At 44.5% G+C, this 19,683-nt stretch overlaps 3 protein-coding genes and 2 non-coding genes across 6 annotated transcripts; 2 read left to right on the forward strand and 3 right to left on the reverse strand.

The window, feature by feature from the left end:
* Positions 1-721: 721 nt before the first annotated feature.
* Positions 722-809, reverse strand: TRNAS-UGA (transfer RNA serine (anticodon UGA)). Its single transcript has one exon. It is a non-coding gene; the product is annotated as a tRNA-Ser (tRNA).
* Positions 810-1,541: 732 nt separating this feature from the next.
* TRNAG-GCC (transfer RNA glycine (anticodon GCC)) lies at positions 1,542-1,622 on the forward strand. Its single transcript has one exon. It is a non-coding gene; the product is annotated as a tRNA-Gly (tRNA).
* Positions 1,623-4,157: 2,535 nt separating this feature from the next.
* LOC127765743 (pentatricopeptide repeat-containing protein At4g21065-like) lies at positions 4,158-8,453 on the reverse strand. Its single transcript, XM_052290690.1, has 2 exons — positions 6,432-8,453; positions 4,158-5,834 (listed from the first exon to the last, which is right to left on the reverse strand). Exon 1 carries the CDS (start codon positions 8,403-8,405, stop codon positions 6,597-6,599), a length of 1,809 nt encoding a protein of 602 aa, XP_052146650.1. The 5' UTR covers positions 8,406-8,453; the 3' UTR covers positions 4,158-5,834; positions 6,432-6,596.
* Positions 8,454-9,780: 1,327 nt separating this feature from the next.
* Positions 9,781-12,878, reverse strand: LOC127765517 (uncharacterized). Its single transcript, XM_052290431.1, has 11 exons — positions 12,670-12,878; positions 12,515-12,585; positions 12,346-12,403; positions 12,110-12,216; positions 11,930-11,975; positions 11,108-11,242; positions 10,868-10,957; positions 10,642-10,770; positions 10,453-10,536; positions 10,288-10,352; positions 9,781-10,208 (listed from the first exon to the last, which is right to left on the reverse strand). The coding sequence occupies exons 1-11, from the start codon at positions 12,754-12,756 to the stop codon at positions 10,022-10,024; spliced, it is 1,059 nt and encodes a 352-aa protein (XP_052146391.1). The 5' UTR covers positions 12,757-12,878; the 3' UTR covers positions 9,781-10,021.
* A 1,653-nt stretch (positions 12,879-14,531) lies between these two features.
* LOC127769006 (receptor-like cytoplasmic kinase 176) lies at positions 14,532-19,596 on the forward strand. 2 transcript variants are annotated; one of them, XM_052294684.1, is made up of 6 exons: positions 14,533-14,958; positions 16,906-17,231; positions 17,395-17,530; positions 17,645-17,787; positions 17,874-17,997; positions 18,556-19,588. In XM_052294684.1, the coding sequence occupies exons 1-6, from the start codon at positions 14,895-14,897 to the stop codon at positions 19,035-19,037; spliced, it is 1,275 nt and encodes a 424-aa protein (XP_052150644.1). In that variant the 5' UTR covers positions 14,533-14,894; the 3' UTR covers positions 19,038-19,588. The 2 variants fall into 2 exon arrangements, with proteins under 2 accessions (XP_052150643.1, XP_052150644.1); XM_052294683.1 differs by having other exon boundaries at positions 14,532-14,958; positions 17,395-17,787; positions 18,556-19,596.
* Positions 19,597-19,683: the final 87 nt, after the last annotated feature.

Here is a 19,683-nt window from a genome sequence, read left to right on the forward strand (position 1 = left end):
AAGGAGCTCGCCGAAATGCTAGAACAAGTGCTGATCTGTATGGGCAGGGCTGTCGAGGAGGCAGATGAAAGAAACTTGGACGATTTCAAATGGCTGGGACAGTGGGCGGCTATTCTACGGGAGGCTGAGCAGAGAGGCAACGTCCTTGTTGGCACAATCTTCGCCGGCCGTGACGGCGATGGCAAAGCTGGCAGTGAGAAAGCAGATGATCTTTACGGCTTTGCGCGTACTGTGGATAGGTTGGCATTGGACGTGCCATGTTTCAACTTCTTGGTGGACCCTTGCCCGTGGAACTAACTTGATGCCCTTGTGTAGTGTTGTGCAACTATAAAGGGACAAAATAATGGCGATGGAACTTATATGCCTTGAGTGAGTTCTTAGGCCCTTAGCTGATGTGAAGTAGCTCCATTTTTTTAAAAAAAATGCAGGGCTGGCCCATTTCCGCCATTAAAAATATAAATGGAGGGTCGGCCTTATGATGACACCAACTATGTCTATGGCACGCCTAGTTTGTGTCACCAAGTCCCTATTAAATCCTTCAGACGGTATGGCCATAAGAAACAATCTAGGGTTCTACTGTTTTTTTCTGTTCTGGCTCGGTTATTCTATCTAGCCGAGCCATTCATTCCTTGCTATGAAAGAAAGATAAGGGGACAGAAAAAAAAACAAATAAAGAAACAAACGTATTCAATACGCAAAAGAAAAGAGAGAGGAAAGCAAAAGGAGAGAGAGGGATTCGAACCCTCGATAGTTCCTAGAACTATACCGGTTTTCAAGACCGGAGCTATCAACCACTCAGCCATCTCTCCACAGCCTAATCCTTATTTTATTCCTACAAATAGAACATAGCCATATGAAATGACTCACTAACCTCTAGAAACATCTCAAATACAAATCCCTTTTCGATATATTTCTGTATACTGTATCCATGTATACAGGATCCGCTATATCCGCTTGTGAAATAAAGCATAAAACCCCCTCAACCCCATATCCAAATAAAAAAGTGGTGAGTAATAAGTTTTAAAGAGAAGAATCAATGGATTCATGATTAAACCCCTCCTACTTCTTGTATTTTATTACAATTTTGATTAAGCGAGGGATCAAATATAATATGTAGTCAACTTTATTTGATGGTAACTTGGAGGATTAGAAATATGACTATTGCTTTCCAATTAGCTGTTTTTGCATTAATTGTGACTTCCTCAGTCTTAGTCATTAGTGTACCCTTGTATTTGCTTCTCTTGATAGTTGGTCAAACAATAAAAACGTTGTATTTTCCGGTACATCATTATGGATTGGACTGGTCTTTCTGGTAGCTATTCTAAATTCTCTCATTTCTTAAATGTGTTTAGTATTTAGTAGCCCGATACAAAATAAAAAAGGGCCGTTTATTCGGATTGTGAGACGCATTAAAATGCAATTTGCGCCCCGAATTGATTGACAGACAATTAAATTAATAAAAAGAAAACTCAAATAGAAAATGAAACGGTCAACCTAGACGGTCGACCCAGGCGGATATACCCTATAAAATATAGGACGTAGCGAGCGTAGTTCAATGGTAAAACATCTCCTTGCCAAGGAGAAGATACGGGTTCGATTCCCGCCGCTCCATCACCACCGCAGTGACCGCCGTGGTCGCAGACAGGGCGGTGTCCAAGATTCTCAAGAACTTCAACCAGCAAACGGCCACCGCCGAGAAGCTCCAGCGGCTGGAGATGCTGCTGATCAGCACGATCGAGGCGTCAGAGAAGCGCGCCATCAAGAGCGCCGCGTTGATCCAGTGGCAGGACAAGCTCAAAGAAGCCGCCTCCCGTGGTGAGGAGGTTCTCCATAGCTTCCAGCAGCGGGAAGCAGACGTCGACGAAGCCACTGGTCAGAACGCCTGCGACCACCAGCAGCAGCAGGAGGAAGGCAGCAGTAGCAGTTCTGTGCCTGCTACTGCTTTGTCCTTCAAAAGGAAGGCCCTATCAGGCATGGCACAGCGCGTCATCACCATAGCCATCGCGCTCTTCTCCAGTGACGAGGAAGTGAAGAAGCTGAACGGCGCAGTGGAGGCGCTGGAGAAAGAGTCGGCGAACATCGGGGAGTTCATAGCGTTGCTCCAGCTAGAGGCCTCGCCGAATCCAAAGCGGCGCCGTAGCCAAATGTCCTCAAACAACATGGAAGGGTTGTCATTTAGGTTGCAGGAAGGTGATGCCAACATACGATTCCTTCATCAGCATTCCGCCTGGCGGCGTCGAAAGAATTTTGTGCAACAAATCGAGCACAACTCGCAGATCGCCACAGCCCCAGTTGAAAAGGCCGCCCTTGCCCATAATTTCTTCTCTGAAGTCGGCTCTGTCAGTCATCGTGAGTTTTCGGTGGATCTTGACTACTTTGAGCCAAGGGGGCAGCAGCTCTCTGACTTGGAGGAACCGTTCACTGTGGATGAGGTGTGGAAGGCAATCGCTGACAGCCCCCGTGACAACGCCCCGGGGCCGGATGGTTTTTCTGGTCAGTTCTATTACTGCTGTTGGGACATCATTAAGGAGGACATTATGGCGGCTTTGAATCAACTTCATCGAATGGATGGGTCCAGCCTTGGTAAGGTTAACAAGGCTTTCATCACCTTACTGCCTAAGAGGTCGGATGCCAGGAAGCTCAAGGACTTTCGGCCCATAAGTCTGGTACATAGCTTTGTGAAGCTTTTCACAAAAGTTCTCTCTCGCCGCCTTGCGCCAAGTTGGATGCATTGGTCGCTAAAAACCAGAGTGCGTTTGTGAAGAAACGTTGCATCCAGGACAATTTCATGCTAGCGCGGCAATCAGCTAAACGCTTGCATGATCGAAGGACTCCATCGGCGCTGCTGAAGCTTGATACTGCCCAAGCTTTCGATTCCATTTCATGGCAATTCATTTTGGAAGTTTTGGAGCACAAAGGCTTCGGCCTTCGGTGGCGCTCATGGATTGCCATGTTGTTTCGAACAACTAGCTCGAGGGTCTTAATCAATGGTGAGCCAGGCTGCCCAATTTTGCATCGGCGAGGCGTCCGTCAGGGAGATCCAATTTCCCCGATGATTTTTATCTTAGCCATGAATGTGCTGAGTTCCATCTTCTCCAAGGCGGAGGTTGAAGGTTTGCTGCAGCCGCTAGGGATTCCTTTTTGTGTATCCCTCTATGCTGATGATGTGGTCGCATTTATACGGCCGGCTATGGATGAGATTCGCACAGCCATGCAAATTCTTGCCATTTTTGGAGAAGTGTCTGGTCTTCGAACAAATTTTGCTAAATGTTCGGCGCTCCAATCCAGTGCAATGAGACGGATCTTCAAACTCTTCATGATGAGTTGCCATGTCACGTCGCTTCCTTTCCTTGCACATACCTAGGTTGCCTTTGTCCATCTTCCGCCTGAAGAAGGAAGACCTGCAGCCGCTGGTTGACAAAATCGCGCGCTGTTTGCCTTCTTGGATGTCTCACTTGATGACACCTATTGGCCGGGCTACCATGGTGAACGTTGTACTGAGCTCAATTCCCGTTTACCTGCTCATGGCCATCAATGCACCGAAGTGGGTTATCAAAGGGATTGACAAGATCTGCCGCGGCTTTCTTTGGGCTGGCAAAGCTTCTGCAAACGGCGGCGTCTGTCGGGTCGTCTGGGCTCGAGTTTGCTCGCCCAAGGAGTATGGTGGTTTGGGGATCCCCGATCTAGAGAGGTTGGGAATCGCTCTGAGGTCGAGATGGCTCTGGCAGCAGAGAACTTCACCGGAAAAGCCGTGGCAAGGGCTTAATATTCTGGTCTCGCAGAAGAAGCGCAATCTAGTATCGATTTCCACGTATGCTTGGTGGGAGATGGGAATTCGGTGTTGTTCTGGGAGGATTGCTGGCTGCAGTGTTCCTCCATTCGGTCGCTGGCGCTGGCTGTCTATGCAGCCGTCCCTACTTGTCTCCGGAATCATCGCACGGTGGCCGAGGCAATGACTGACAAAAGATGGATCCAGGACATCAGTTCGGTGTTGGGTACTCAAGCGATCCTAGAATATTTCAAGCTTTGGGATTGCCTTCGGTCAGTGTAGCTTTCCGAAGAACCGGACTCTATCTTAGCGGTGGGAGACATCAGGAGAATACTCTTCCCGCTCGGCTTTATCGTGTTCTCTTTTTTGGTAGAACTCATCTCCCGCACAAGCCAATTTGGCAATCTTTGGCGCCCCCTCGCCGTCTCTACTTCCTTTGGTTGGTCGCCCTTAACCGTTGCTGGACAGCGGACCTCCTCCGGAGCCGTGGTTTGTTGCACCCGGATCGATGTGTTCTTTGTGATCAATGCGAAGAGATGATTGATCATCTCTTGGTCGCATGCCCGGAGTCGCGGCTACTGTGGTGGGTTGCGCTCAGAGCTATCAGGCATTCGGAGTGCTTACCGCTCAATTAACACTCTTTATTTTCATGGTTGTGCGACTGTCGTAAGAAGATGGTCAAGGAACATCGCCGAGGTTTCAACACCATCGCAATGTTGGTTGCATGGACAATCTGGAAGAAAAAAAAAACAATGTCTTCAACCAGAAGAGCAAAACTTGGGCGGAGGTTGCAAGGGTTATAACGGGTGAAGCGAAGCTGTGGCGGCTTAGCTAGAGCTGCAATCCCTGTTTTGGTAGCCCATGTTAGTGGAGAAGGGTCGCAAATTTTAGTAGAAGATTAGGCTTTTGGTTTTTGGTTCTCCTCCTGTACCCTGTCCCTTTCGCTTTGTTTTTTTCGTCCGCTTTGTACATATATTTATTCCTTATTAATACAAAGATATGCTCCTCGCGTATTAAAAAAGGAGGGGGGGGGGGGGGGTTGTCATTTAACGACATGGAAGTGTTGTCATTTGATAATTATGACTCAGTCGCTCAGGTAGACGGCGTTTCCCTACCTGAAGGAGCAGATTCCTGGAAACTCCATGAACTAGAGGAAAGACTCCAACAAGCCTTGGTTGATATCGGCGAGTCCGTCGAGATCGTGCCAGTACTTGACATAAGAAGAATGGAATGGCTGGCTCGCTGGGCCGATGTCCTCAAGGAAGCTGAGCGACAGGGCTACGGCGTCCTCGATGCAGTCAGAGCCATCGCCGACAAAGAGATTATGGAATGTGACCTTGAAATAGATCAACTCCGCAGCTTTGTGCATTCCATGGAGAGCTTGGCGGAAGATATGGAATATTTTGACAGCCTGGTTAACTTGTGTCCGCAGAAAATATAGATTTGAACGCATCAATAATAGACCACCATATATCAAATGGCAATCTTTTGTCACTATCTGTCTTTAGCTTGTCACCAATTACCATCTGTCTTTGTTAAACCGAAATAGTGAAATACTTCATTTATCTGTCACTGGCTCTCTGCAATTCTACCATGTTCTTCTCTCAGTTCTTCAAATGATCTTACATCTCATTTCCGACCAGCAACCACCGAACTCTATCCCACCAAGCTCACATGCTGTCCTGTTTAGGGCAAAAAATAAAAAGAAAAGTTCGTGTTCTTCTGAAATGTGCCCAATCTAGTCTCAAAATTCCACCCCTCCAAACATAACGTTCTTGTCTGTCGTAAAGTCGTAGCACTCCCCTTGGTTTTCCACAACCTTGGTCAATCAAAGTTCCATCACCGGAATTCTTTGCAGCAGGAACCATCGTTCAAGCCATGGGGCTAACACCAGTCATTTATTATGCTCCAGATAGATCAAGATCCCATTTTCATGCATGCGGCGGGCAGAATCCATAACCTCAGACTGTCGAGAGATCAAAATTTAATGATGCCTCAGGATTGATCGATCCAATCTATTGGTGTATGTACAAAAGAAAAGTTCAACCTTGATAATTGATATTTTCTGCAAAATCAAGTGAATTATTGTCAGCAAACATGGATCAAAATTAGAAAAACATGAAAACGGCAATCAGAATAAATAGTACTCCATCCATCCCAAAATATAAGGGATTCGTCATACTAGGATATGTCACATCCACCCAAAATCCCTTATATTTTGGGACGGTGGGAGTATGAGGCAGGAACCCTCTGCACTTGAAGATGGCCTAATTTGTTTTTTGCAATTAACTTGTGCTCATCATGAAATTTCCAAATTTTCGTATGAAGCTTATGCATATTTTGAAATAAGACAAAACTTGTGTATAGCCTAAATAAGATGAAGACTTGTGCATCAGAAATGTGGGCATCGTATATTCAGATAGACTGTCAAAATCCAGAACACACTTTCTGAGTGTGTTACTGTATAAAAATGTTGGACTGCTCACAGATTAGCATCACAGTGATTTTTGTTGGTGTTTCTCTAGGCCTTTTAGAACAACCTTTGATGCAAGAACTGGGGATGTGCATACGGTTCATTTGCATAAAAGTTATGAATTATACTGACAGCTGATCCAAAAAGAAAAGCATGTATCAAGAAGACTCAGTTTACAAGAAGAAGTACCTGAATTATATTCCAATTCTGATTCCATCGTCCTTGAATAAGCATCACATTTTTCTGTGGAAAACCTTTGTGTTGCAATGCAGATGTGTGAGACTTGCAGGAGCTCCCTGGAAAATTCATTAGCGTCTTGTCCAAAACAGAATAACCTTGTAAAACACAATTTCATCACCAGAAATCCTTGCATGAGCAGGAACCATCCTTGAAGCGATGGAAACGACTCCGGTCACGCACTACAATCTCCCGTCGATAAACCTGTGAAATGCACTTTATAGCTGCATGACAATCCGAGCACACACGTAGGTTCTTAACCACTCGGACCTGTGTTCCAGGAGGAGTTCTCAGTAGTGCAAATGCAATTGCCAGCTTCTCACTGTGCCACTGAAGTGCACCCTCCTTATCTTCCTCATCAAGATCAAGTAAGACCTCTGAGGTAGCTGCAATGTGCCCAACGCGCCTTAGCTCTCTTGCCATTTCCTCAACCATCCGGTATATATCCTTGTACTGCGGGTGAGACTCATCTCCGGCTATGAACTCATGGACCTCTCCATCAAGCTCAACTATACTACAGCCTGGCACTTTCTTGATTCCTCTCTTGCTCATCTCTCTCCTTATCTCTGACTTCTCCTTCCATCTCTGTGTTAGGGCAAAGACATTCGAGAGCATGATATAGTTGGCCTCATGGGCCGGGTACTCATGAAGAAGGCTCCTTGTGATGCTTTCACCTAGCTCAAGGCGGCCATGCGCACGACAAGCAGAAACAAGTGATCGCCATATTACTGGGTTCGGTTGTATAGGCATTGTACGGACGAATTCCATCGCCCGCTCAACCATGCCAGCCCGACCAAACATGTCAACCATGCAACCATAGTGCTCAATCTTAGGCTCAATGCCATACTCCACTTTCATGGCATCAAAGTAGCCACAGCCTTCATCCACCATACCAGCATGGCTGCAAGCTGTGAGCACCCCAATGAAGGCAACATCATCAGGTGGAACACCTGCAACCTTCATCTCTTCAAACACTCGCACAGCCTCCTTCCCACGACCCTCCATCGCAAGCGCATCAATCACCGATGTCCATGAAACAACACTCCGCTGCTGCATCCCCTCAAACACTGCCACCGCCCCATCCACATCTCCACACTTAGCAAGCGTGTCGATCAGTGCATTGCACAGTGTCACAGACTTCCCGATCCCCTCTCTCTCCACAAAGCGTCGGACCCATCGAGCCAGCTCAAGTGCACCCAAATCTGTGGCCGCCGCCAGGACTCCAATCACTGTCACCTCATCGGCCTGTACCCCATTGGCCTGCATCTCCCTGAAGAGCTCGACAGCATCACTCGACAGCCCCCCACGCACATACCCGCCGATCATCGCACTCCAGGTAACGGCACTCTCCTTGGGCATTCTATCAAACACATTCCGCGCGTCGCCAAGGAACCCGCCGCCAAAGCAGGAGTACATGTGTATGAGAGTATTGGAGACGTAATGATCCGTCGCGAACCCGAACTTGAGAGCGGCGGCGTGGGCCTGGAGGCCGACGTCCGGGGATCCCGGGAGCGCGGCGCACGCCTTGAGGAGGAAGGGGAAGGTGAACTTGTTGGGAACGACGGCGCCGCGGAGCATGAGGGGGAAGAAGGCGGCGGCGCGGAGGCGGAGGGAGTGGATCGGGGAGGTGGCGTGGGCGCGGATGAGGGTGTTGGCGAGGAAGGCGTCGAGCGGGACGGAGGGGCGGAGGAGGGCGGCGACGAGGGGATCGAGCAGCGCGGGCGCGGCGGAGGCGGAGGCGGCGAAGAGCCGGGTGAGGACGAGCGAGTTGGCGTGGAGGCCGGACTTGAGGAGGAAGGCGACCGACTGGAGGAGGGACGTGGGCGTCGAGGAGGCCGCGAGGAGGCGGAGGCAATGCTGCTCGGCCGCGCGCGCCGCGGACGGCGAGAGGCGCGGAGCCGACGGGGAGGAGACTGGAGGAGGCATTTGCTCGAACACATGGCGCGCCGAGGCAGGGCGGCTCGGTTTTGGTCTTTCGGACCTTTCAGAATACGTTTTCGCAAATCAGCCCACTCGTCTCTTGGATACTATAGTACTCCTGTATCGGATGCCATTAGGGTATAATTGATTAAATGTTTATTATTATAAACTTGAAAATAAATTTATTAGATATTTTAGAAAAACTTATATATAAAATTTTTGCACGAAACATACTATTTAATATTTTGAAAAACATGATAATAGAAACCAAGGTAGAATCTACTGTACATCTCAATAAGAAAACAACGGGGCCTTCTTTGCAAAATATTAGTATGCTTTTACATCAACTGTTATTTAGACCGAGTTTAGTTTCAAAATTTTTCTTGAAACTTCCAACTTTTCCATCACATCAAAATTTTCCTACATACATAAACTTCCAACTTTTCCGTCACATCGTTTCATTTTCAACCGATCTTCCAATTTTGGCGTGAACTGAACACACCCTTTGTACTCTAATCTTTCCGACTTGTATAATACCTTTAGTTATCTGTAATAGATTTATTTTATTAATTAATGTTTTAACTTCCTAGATGGTATACTTAATGATAATGGTATGGTATTAAGCTGTTTAGAGCAGGTACATAGCAGACTATAAGGCAGCTATAAATATATTTTAAAGAGATAAAAGAAAAGATGCTTTTGTTGCCAGCTGAGATATTCAGGTGATACATGATACCGTACTGTAATATGAAGAATCTGAGAGAGTATAATCTACCAGAAAGTCCGGTAGACCTGTAGAGTGTAAATGTTCAGTCATCTATAATTTATTGCAACTCAAATACTAATGAATTGAAGAGGAATGGAGCAAATAGCTAAGGCTGTGTTTAGATCCAACTTCCAACTTTTTCCATCACATGTACCTGTCATACACACACAGCTTTTCAGTTACATCATCTCCAATTTCAACCAAAATCCAAACTTTGGGCTGATCTAAACACAGCCTAAGTGAAAACCAAAAACCGCATTGGTGATGTCAGAAGTATATAGGCAGTCGAATCTGTACCAACATCGCCATACAACTGATAGCCTATAACATCAGCTCAAGTCCTTTCACAAAATGGCTTCTGGAGCACATTCTGTAATTCTCAGCAAACCTTTACATGGCGAACAACAAAACCTCTTGACAGTCTTCTCCGAGACGGTGAAGCACACCATTGTTCATTTATTACATAGCTAATGATTTAACTATATAGATGGTATACTTAGTGATTATATGATCGGTACCATTATTCACCATTCAGACCATCCAAAAGGCATAGTACTTCAAGCCAATTTTTTAAAAACAAAACGATCCGTCAAATCAAACATCAAACATGAAGGGTAGTCAAATTTTCGATTCTTCCCAACTTTGTAAAATGCTAAAAAAATGATTAAAGAATTTCATCAGCAGGAACAATACACGTGATCTATATCTTTGTTGAAATCTATGATGGAATACTCAGCGCCACAAATGGATTCTCTCTAGGTGAAAATCTTGGAAAAATTTTACATGTGAGACTAAGCTTGGTATACAGTCCAGTGATGATAAGCTATGGTGATTGTCAGCGTACCGTGCATATGGTCTATGAATAGATTTTCCATATGCTCAGTCCATAACCTACTTTGATCAGCAGGAGCTCAAATACCATATGCAGGATGCTTGTCATACGCACTTTGGATCCAGGTATTTCAGTCCAGTTTACAGATACTTCAGCCATTGGGATCCTGAGGTGCTTGCATAGGTATACAAGCTCAACATCAAAACACCACCTGGTTACACGCCAAAAATAAGACAGGATTTGATAAACAGAAGCATGACAATATTTAGAGAACATAACAACAAAGGTACCTCTTCAATCTGATATTTGTAAAAAGTTTCCTTGCAGCAGCTCGAGTAAACATCTTGAAACCACACTAAATTAGCAATAAGAAAATGGAATTTAGTTCATAGCACAATACCAAAGCAAAACTGTCCACATGAATTAATGGTACGACTTATGTTTGCAAAGCATACCTGTGTGTCTCTGATCCCAGGACCAGCTGTCAATAAAACTACCAGGTGGAAACCTTTCATAAGAAAATTCCGATACCATTTCCTCTGCAGTACGCCAGGAAAAGCACAAATACAACACAACATGAAAATCTAAGAGAACAAAAACGCACGATTGAAAAGGTTTTTTGTTTTGGGGTGGGGGGCACTTACTGTGGCAAGAGCCTGCTTCTCCAGATGAGCACGTGAACCAAAAACAGCAATTTCAGCATCAGATAGTCTCTGAGATGGACTGTTAGATGGTGCTAGGCTGGACTCAGCCTTTTTAGCCAATGCGCGAACCTAGGAGAACGATATGATTCCAAGATGTTACCAATCACGATCAAAGTATGCATAACAAAACTTTATAAAACATGTTTTGATTTAACTTATGACAGACCTGGGCTTCAAGCTTTTCCAAATCAGTAACCTTAGTTGCCCCATCAGCATCAAGCATGAGTAACAGTTCACCACGTGAATGGAGCATGCCCTGTACAATTTTTCCACAGACGGGAAAGAATTAAGCAGTGCTTATTTCATTGAACTAGTTTGGGTGAGGGTGGGTGTGTTTATTGAACTAGTGAGGGGAGTTGGGGGGGGGGGGGGGGGGGGGGGGGGATCGACTGGTACATTTACTCACTTTTCTGACTGCTTCGCCTTTACCATGGTTTCTCCCAAGTAGAAGAACTCTAACATTATCAATTTTATGTTTCCTTACAAACTCGAAGGCAACTTTTGATGTATGATCAGTACTTCCATCATCAACGATCAAGACCTTTATGAAATTCAGTAAAAGCAAATCAGTTCTCCGATTTCCAATGTTAGCTAATTTAAGCAGGATTTATGAATAAAAGGTTCTGCAATAATAATATGCCAAATATCTGGTTATGGTGTTATGCAGTATATAATAGTGCAAATGTTAATAAGAGTTATACATAATATGTGTTTAAAGAGCATGATATAATTGAGAGATATGGCTGATATGTTCAGAAGCATTGCAAAGGCATCATAGCTTATGGTCTCAATTGATCTAAAGAGCAAGCGGTATCAACAAAACATCACTACCCTAGATACAAAGTCCTATCTTTAAGGTCCGAGCAACCTGACACACCAGTTTAGGTAAATGCTTTATTGGATCAATAGTGTTTGGCTCCCACTCTGTGCATTTCCTAGCTAACAAATTCAGTGATTTAAATGTCATTCCAAACAAGATATTGATATATCTCAGGTAAAAAGTGAATATATGAATAGAAACAGTTACTATTGCAAGACTAATGGACTGCCACGGTGTCACCATTGTGGCGAAGTGATTAACCAGCTCGCTAACATATCTCATGATGGTGAAACGCATACTTTCTCATTTACGCTTAATTAGTTTTGCTTGCAAAATCAGCCTAACGTTTTCTTCCCTGATGTATTACTGTGTCAAATAAAGCTGTTAGCATGTTCTGCCCTGACATACCTCGTAAGTAAATGACTTCTCGACAGCTGAACGTTGTTTCAGGTAGCTACCAGAGAAACAAAAGAACACAGAGATTAACATAACAGAGCAATGACCAGAACAACACAGCCACTGTATCATTCAAAGATACTCCAAACAACGGAGCAACAGGAACAGGAAATGCTCATATCAGAGCCTTACTTGAGTGTTTCTGTGAGAGCCTCAGGAAGCCGGTGCTCCTCGTTATAAGCGGGGATGATCAACGAAATGTACTTCTCAGCAGGGTCGTAAATTGAAGGGCAACGAACCTAGCACAGTTTACAGGAGCAAATGAACAAACACCTAACGCGCACAACATTCACAGTCCGAGCAACCGGAAACAAATAGCGGGAAAAGGATACTCAGTTTGAAGTGGGTAAACAGAATCCCTCGCTTACCTTGTTGAGCGAGTTGGGGTCCTCGAAGAAAGCGGCCGAGACTTCAGTCCTCTCCAGCCTGCAGGCGGCCGAGATCCAGAAACAACACACCAGTCAAACAACCGCACGCACGCAGATCGCCATGAGCAAAAACAACGACAGGATTGGGGAGAATCACAGAATCGCTTACGAGTGCGTGCATCCGATCTTGCGGATGTGCTCGAAGAAGAAGGCGGCGGCGCCCAGCACCACGACGACCACCTGCGCACGGGAGGGGCGAGGAGAAGGGATAAGTAGCGCGAGGAGGCGGAGGAGGAAGGGGGCAGAGGGGGGGAGAGGGTGTACGAGGGAGGCGAGGAGGAGGGTGAGCGAGAGGGAGGCGGGGAGGAGGTCGGCGACGGAGGAGGAGAGCGGCCAGCCGGCGGCCGCCATCGCGACGGCCGGAGTCGAGTCCACCCTTACCCACCACTGCTGCTTGCGTCGTCGCGTCGGGTCGCGTGCGCGCCGGGTCCCGTCCCGGAGATGGGGAGATCTGCCTGGGTCCGAAGGGTTCAACACGCCCGGCCCAAAGGTTGTAGGCCGGTTTTTTTTTCCCATCTCTTTTTGTTTGAACGGGTTGTCAAAAGAGAAACAACCACGCTAGTAGTTGTTGAGTAGTGGAGTTTAAGGTAAGCATTTTCAAATCGGTTAGAAGGTACTTGGAGTAGAACAAATGCATCATATACCAAATTACTCGAATTTAAAAAATGAGATGATTGTATCACAAAGGTTTAATATTCGTATTTAGTCATGATCAAGCAAGATCGGTTCAGAGTGTGCAACATGATTTACCGTACTAACAAGGTTTTGGTAACGTTAATAGCTCAGAAACCGATCAGATTAAAAAAAACTTAAAACAAAAACTCCATATTTTGATAGTTTCTGTCTAGTTTTACCAGTTTATTACGGTATCCGATCTTACAATTGGGATTACGGTATCCCCACCCAAAACGGTGAGGCATATTATGTAGTTATACCCTCTCACCCATCAACATGTATGAATTAAGTGTGATGCTATACGCTAAATTCTTACGCACAAAAGAATCTCAACCATCAGATTTAATTAGTGGATAGTTATAAAAATCAAGATTGAATCACAATGTGCCACATCAGTTTTTCTAAGATTAAACTGTCAGAATTTTTAGGATATTTTTCTCCCTAAATTCCTTTTGAACAATTGGATAGACCATTCTTTTAAAAAAAAAAACTCATAAACTTTTATTAATAAAGACAGAGTTCAAGGGGAATGAATCCTAATACATCGCTAAATAGATGTTCTGTAGCACTGAACAATTGGATAGACCATTCAAAGGCGCAAATCCATACTATGTGTTTTGAGATCCCGATTTTTGTGTTTCAAAGGATCTGTACACTTTGTCACATACAATATGTACGTACTTTTTATATTTGTGCTCAAGAAATCAAGATATTTCCATACACTACACTAGGCATGAAAGCCCACTTTACAACAGAGGAATTTAATTTGGAGGAAAAAGGAATATCGCAATCCAAATGAAAGAGATCGTTATATGTTGTATTGTTGATATTAAAATTGCACCAAAGGTACTTCATAGGGCAATTTTTTGGAGGAAATACATTAGCTCCACCCTTACATAAAACTTCCTTTGATATTTGCACGTTTTGCCGACAGAAATCTATTACGACAACATCAAAAAATAATCTGTACATTTCACCTACAACTAATTAGATGTCGTAACACTTGTTAGCAACAAAAAAAAGTTATACGTAAAACATTTATATGTGTTTGTAACAACTTAAAAGCAAATACTTAAAAAATAAACACCGATCAAAAAAACATCAAACTTTACTCTAAAATGAAGTTGTAAAATTTAATTTTTGCCGCGGTTGATAAGTTGGAGGGCAAGTTACAGGTGTTCCCAGGCGTGTAAACAATTTTATTTGGGCCATGCGCACGCATAATAAGTCGAGCCCATAATAAAATTAGTGGGCCTACCGGGCCAAAGCCCACAGAGTCTCACGTCACTGTAACTTCACTCACAGAGTCGCGCAGTAACTCGGAGAGGTGAAGCGGTAAAAAGATAAAAAATCGTCGCACCCGGAGGCCCGGTGGTCCCCGCGCGGCAGCGTCACACACCAAGCACCACGACGCCTCTCCTCCTCACCACGCTCCCCGTCACCAACCACCCTTTTCCCCGGAAGAAGCCACGCGGGAAGCAGCAGCAGCCAGCAGCAGCGGCGTGGCTGCGCGGGCCGCCTCGCTCCCTCTCCCTCTCCGCTTGGCCGCTTCCCTTGCCCCCGCCATTAACTCCTCACTCGCTCGCCTCACCTCACGCGCCGCACGCCACATCTCTCGCCAGCGAGCGCGCCTCGTCCTCGTCGCTATATAGCCAACGCCTCCGCCTCCGCCTCGCGCTTGGTGTCCCCAAAAACCCTAGGTGGAGCTCTCCTCCCCCCTCACCCCATGCGGCGCCGCCGGGTCGGGACGGCGGGAGGGTTGGTTCGATCCTGACTGGGCTCGGCGCCGCGGGCGAGTCGCTTGTTGGAGGGGGATGGGGAATTGCTGTGGGTGGGGCGCGCGGATCAAGGATGGGAGCCCGCAACCGGGAGCCTCTGGTATGCTTCGCGATCCTTCCTCTCTCTCTCTCTCTTGCTGCCTGCGTGCGTGCTTGCTTTGCCTGGTTATGGTGCTGTTTTGTTTCATGATTCGATGGGTTGCCTACTTCAATCGCGTAGATGCATGATTCCTTCAGTCCGTTTCCATTTTACTCGGATTGTTTATGCCACGAGATGTGATGGCATGTTCGATTAGTTTATGGTGATTCCGGTGGAGTTTCGAAGCCGTGGAGCCTTTGTTGCTGCGCAGAATTTAGCTTGTGTTGCAATCGTATGAACATTAGCATTCGGGTTATTTTCTTCTAGAAATTTTGATTTCCACATTACAGGTGAATAAGCTACTTCGATCTTGTTTGGATGATTTAGGCTTGTTAGATAGGCATACTCCTGATGATCCAATTGTTAATTTGACTAGATGATTTCAACCCTTTAGCTACACCGTGGCATCCTCAATATGTTAAGCTATGTGCCAACGTAAGACTTTACAATCACTTTTTTTTTAGAGAAGTTTAGTTCAAGCTTCGGCTGTGCTGTGCCTGTAAGGCTCTGTAGGTGGTTGTGCCATTGGAGCTAAGGCCTTAAATTATTAGGTGAGGGGGTACATTCTTATGTGTATTGATGGGGATATCCAGGCTTCATTCATTGCTTGATATCGTTAACTAGTACCATGTGTAGTAATGTTGTACTACCATCTACTGGATAGACCCAGTACTGGATTCCTCCAACCATGGCAGCTCGTAATTGGCATGACGATGTCTATAATATATTGTGTTGACGACGAAAGGTAACATTTGATTGAAGCAAGTCTGCTAGTAATGCGTATAGTAACCTTTTTATGGCATTCTGTTGTGAATATTTGCAGTTGACATATTATATGTTCTTGTTGCAAAATGTCTCAAAAGAATTTATGGGACAGCTTGTTAAGAAAAACAATACTGTTAGATTAGTTGTTTCTCTATTGCCATTGATTTTTTTATGTGTTGTTAGTTCATAAATTATTGATAGAATGAGGAAAAATCTTAGATTCTTATTTAGTTTGAATTTGATGCTATGCTATGAGATTGGATCGTGTGTGTTTTTTACTCGTCCTGTCTATTTAATTTGGTTTGCCGCCCAGATTTAGCAATGTTCTGTCAATAATTGATTATGTACTTTACATGGCTTGAGGCGGTTAGACATAACATCACAAACCTTTTCTCTTTTCCAGTTACAACATACACTTTTTGGTTGTATCAAGATCGATTATTTGCTTAGCATTCAGTAATCTGAATATATGAAAATGACCGTGTATGCCTCATTAAAGTTCTATGTAATTACAAAGACTATAGCTCACTTCTATGTCAGGTGCTTCATTTTGATTTGAACTTAGTTGATTCATATCATAACGGCTACTTAAGAAATGTATTATTACTAAAGATAGAGTAGATAAATATGAGCTTTCTGGAGAGCTGCATGGTAGCGGATGTACTTCTGATGGAATAAGGTTACTAGCGCATATGCTTGTTTCCAGTTTCTGGTTGGGTGGGAACTCCCCCTGTTCCCATTATATTGATGGCTACTACTCTATGCAAAATCGTCATTTTGTTATTTTAAACCAGAGCACATCATCATTCGTAAGCTGATAGCAAATCTAGTATATCTAGTAGTGCTACATGTAGGCGCGTGGCAATTGGCTGATAGCAAATCCTTCATCTGTCAGGACTCATACCAAATTTTAGCGAAGGATCAACTGATGATTGATTTAGTTGATTCCTAATTAATGTGCAAAGCTTCCTTTTAAAAATAGAATTGAACATTCAGAACATTATATACATTATTACTGTGCTATCATACTATGGACCTGGGAAAGATTAGTACTGGGACTTTTTTCTAGAGAACTTCTTCTAGATTACAGCTAAATGCAGTCATGTGCTTTCTACTCATTATAACTGTACCAAATGTATGCAGGGATGTTCTCAAGGAGTGGTGCTAAAGATGGGAGTAGGCTTAGTGGCTGCAGTAGTCGAGCCTCTTCAGCTTCCATGCCTCCAACTGCGAAAACTGAATGTGAGATACTGCAGTCAGCCAATGTGAAGATCTTCAGTTTTAGTGATCTCAGGATAGCCACAAGGAACTTCCGTCCTGACAGTGTACTTGGTGAAGGAGGGTTTGGATCTGTCTATAAAGGATGGATTGATGAGAATACATTATCTGCTTGCAAGCCTGGCACTGGAATTGCTGTTGCTGTGAAAAGACTCAACCAGGAGAGTTTGCAAGGGCACCGAGAATGGTTGGTGAGTATGACTGCTATTCTATGTTGTGTTGCCTTCAAATCCATGCTTGTTTTAAGTATACCATTGGATACAGCTTTTGTCAATCATATACTTGTTTTTTTTATCCTTTTGAAAGGTTACTTGGATATTTTCTAACTTTGATGTATAAATATTCAATATGTAGGCAGAAGTTAATTACCTAGGTCAGTTTTGCCATCCCAACCTTGTGAAGCTATTTGGGTATTGCTTAGAGGATGAGCATCGACTGCTAGTGTATGAGTTCATGCCACGTGGGAGCTTGGAAAATCATCTGTTTAGGAGTAAGTTAAAACAAGACCTGTTCCACTGCTCATCTGGGGGCATTCTTTTCATATTGCAAACACTATTGCCACGTGTTCCTTTTATCATAAATTGCTATCTGAATCATGTTGCAGGAGGTTCGCATTTCCAGCCTCTTTCATGGAACCTAAGAATGAAGGTTGCACTTGGAGCTGCAAAAGGACTAGCTTACCTTCACAGTTCAGAGGCAAAAGTTATTTATCGAGATTTCAAGACTTCCAATATTCTGCTTGACACAGTAAGTGAAAGTAAATCTTTGATAACCAACTTCACTTCAGTGCACATGTATCCCTGCTGAAAGGAATGTATTATATTACTGTTCAGGACTATTCTGCAAAGCTATCTGATTTTGGATTGGCAAAGGATGGTCCCGTTGGTGAGAAGAGCCATGTATCCACGAGGGTGATGGGAACATATGGTTATGCTGCTCCAGAATATCTTTCAACAGGTAACCTGTGAAGTGTAGTTTTTGGTATTCAGTTTTCTCCATGTTTTCTGATCTTGGATTAGAAAATTCATACATTGGCAGGCCAGGTAGTTGTCTACAGTAAATTACATGAATTGTTATAGCTATAAGCATATTAATAATGTGGAATTGTTTTTTACGCATCCTCCACATCGGAAATGTCATTTTATGGCATTCTTTGCATTGTTGACTTTGGGAATGTGATCTAGCTTAGAATCTAACTCATCTAAGCATGAACATATGAACACTCCAATGTATTGCTTTCCATGAATTTCATATACACCTTTTCTGCATGCGCACTCCTTGGGGAATGATATATATGGCTTGATGTTTAGTTTAATCTCACTCGCAAAATGTACATGGAAGGATGTTGGGAAACAAATCATTGTTTGCCATACGTTGTGAGCTTTTATTTACTGTGGACCTGTTGCAATTATGTGCATTTAGTGATTTACATCACCGTGTTATTTTTAGAACGATGTACCAGAAGTGCATGTACAATATGCCTTGAGCTTTGTTTTATTGTATCAATACTTTCAGGCCATTTAACTGCGAAGAGTGATGTTTATAGCTTTGGGGTGGTGCTGCTGGAGATGATGTCAGGTCGTCGTGCCATTGACAAGAACCGGCCCCAGGGTGAACACAATCTTGTGGAATGGGCCCGACCATACCTCACACATAAGCGCAAGATATTCCGTGTCCTGGATACCAGGCTAGAAGGTCAATACTCTCACGTTGGAGCACAAACAGTTGCCACCCTTGCTCTTGAGTGCCTGTCGTACGAAGCTAAGATGAGGCCTTCTATGGAAGCTGTGGTCACTATTCTTGAAGAGCTTCAAGAATCCAGCCATGTGGACAGGAAACCAGCAGCAGAGAGGCGTCAAGAATCCACCACAGGTACAGGCAAAAAAGCCCCTACTGCAAATGCTAGCAAGAACAGCGGCAAGCCTCGTCGGAAAAGCTTGGGAGAAACTCGGGAAAAGATTGGTCCGAATCCAACAGCATTGGTCCGCTCCCATTAGCAAGGCAGAATGTGAGTGTCATTAGTTGGTATTTGGTAGTTTGTAAATATGTTGTGCATATTCCTTGTTGTCATCAGTCTTTTGGCAACAAGTCCTTTTTGTGCATTATCATGAGCTTCTTAACTTCAGCTAACTAGATGCTGTTGTATGTCGAAACTCATGGCATTAAAGTAGAGCTCATGTTACAAATCTGGCGTGGCTGTCTCAATGGGTTCAAGCTTTCCTGGTAGCTCATCGATCAGCATGCACCATAGGTACATTGTCATCAACACATCATTGGATCATACTGAGTGGTGTCTACTGTTGTGTTCAGTGGTCTGATGGTGTCATGCTGAAGTGGTTTGGGCCGAAATCTCCGGCGAGATGGATAACAATTTATCAAATAGCTATGGGCTATAGCCACACTGTCAAATGCTAACCTCCCTGTCAAAGCCATTGATTTCGGCCCCAACACACCTGATGATGGCTATCCAGCATGTTGACTTTAAGGAAGAGAGGTTGCGCATTTGGTTCTTCCATCCCATGATGATGCAGACTGATAACTCCCAATCCTGAAGTAGCCCTCCGATGGCAATTGCAAGGCCAGCATGAATGCATGATGCTGCAAGCCGTGCTTAGGAAGGGAATGGCCGATCACGCCATCGCA

This window comes from Oryza glaberrima, chromosome 3 (assembly GCF_000147395.1).
Source record: "Oryza glaberrima chromosome 3, OglaRS2, whole genome shotgun sequence".
In the NCBI taxonomy this organism is placed as follows: domain Eukaryota; kingdom Viridiplantae; phylum Streptophyta; class Magnoliopsida; order Poales; family Poaceae; genus Oryza; species Oryza glaberrima.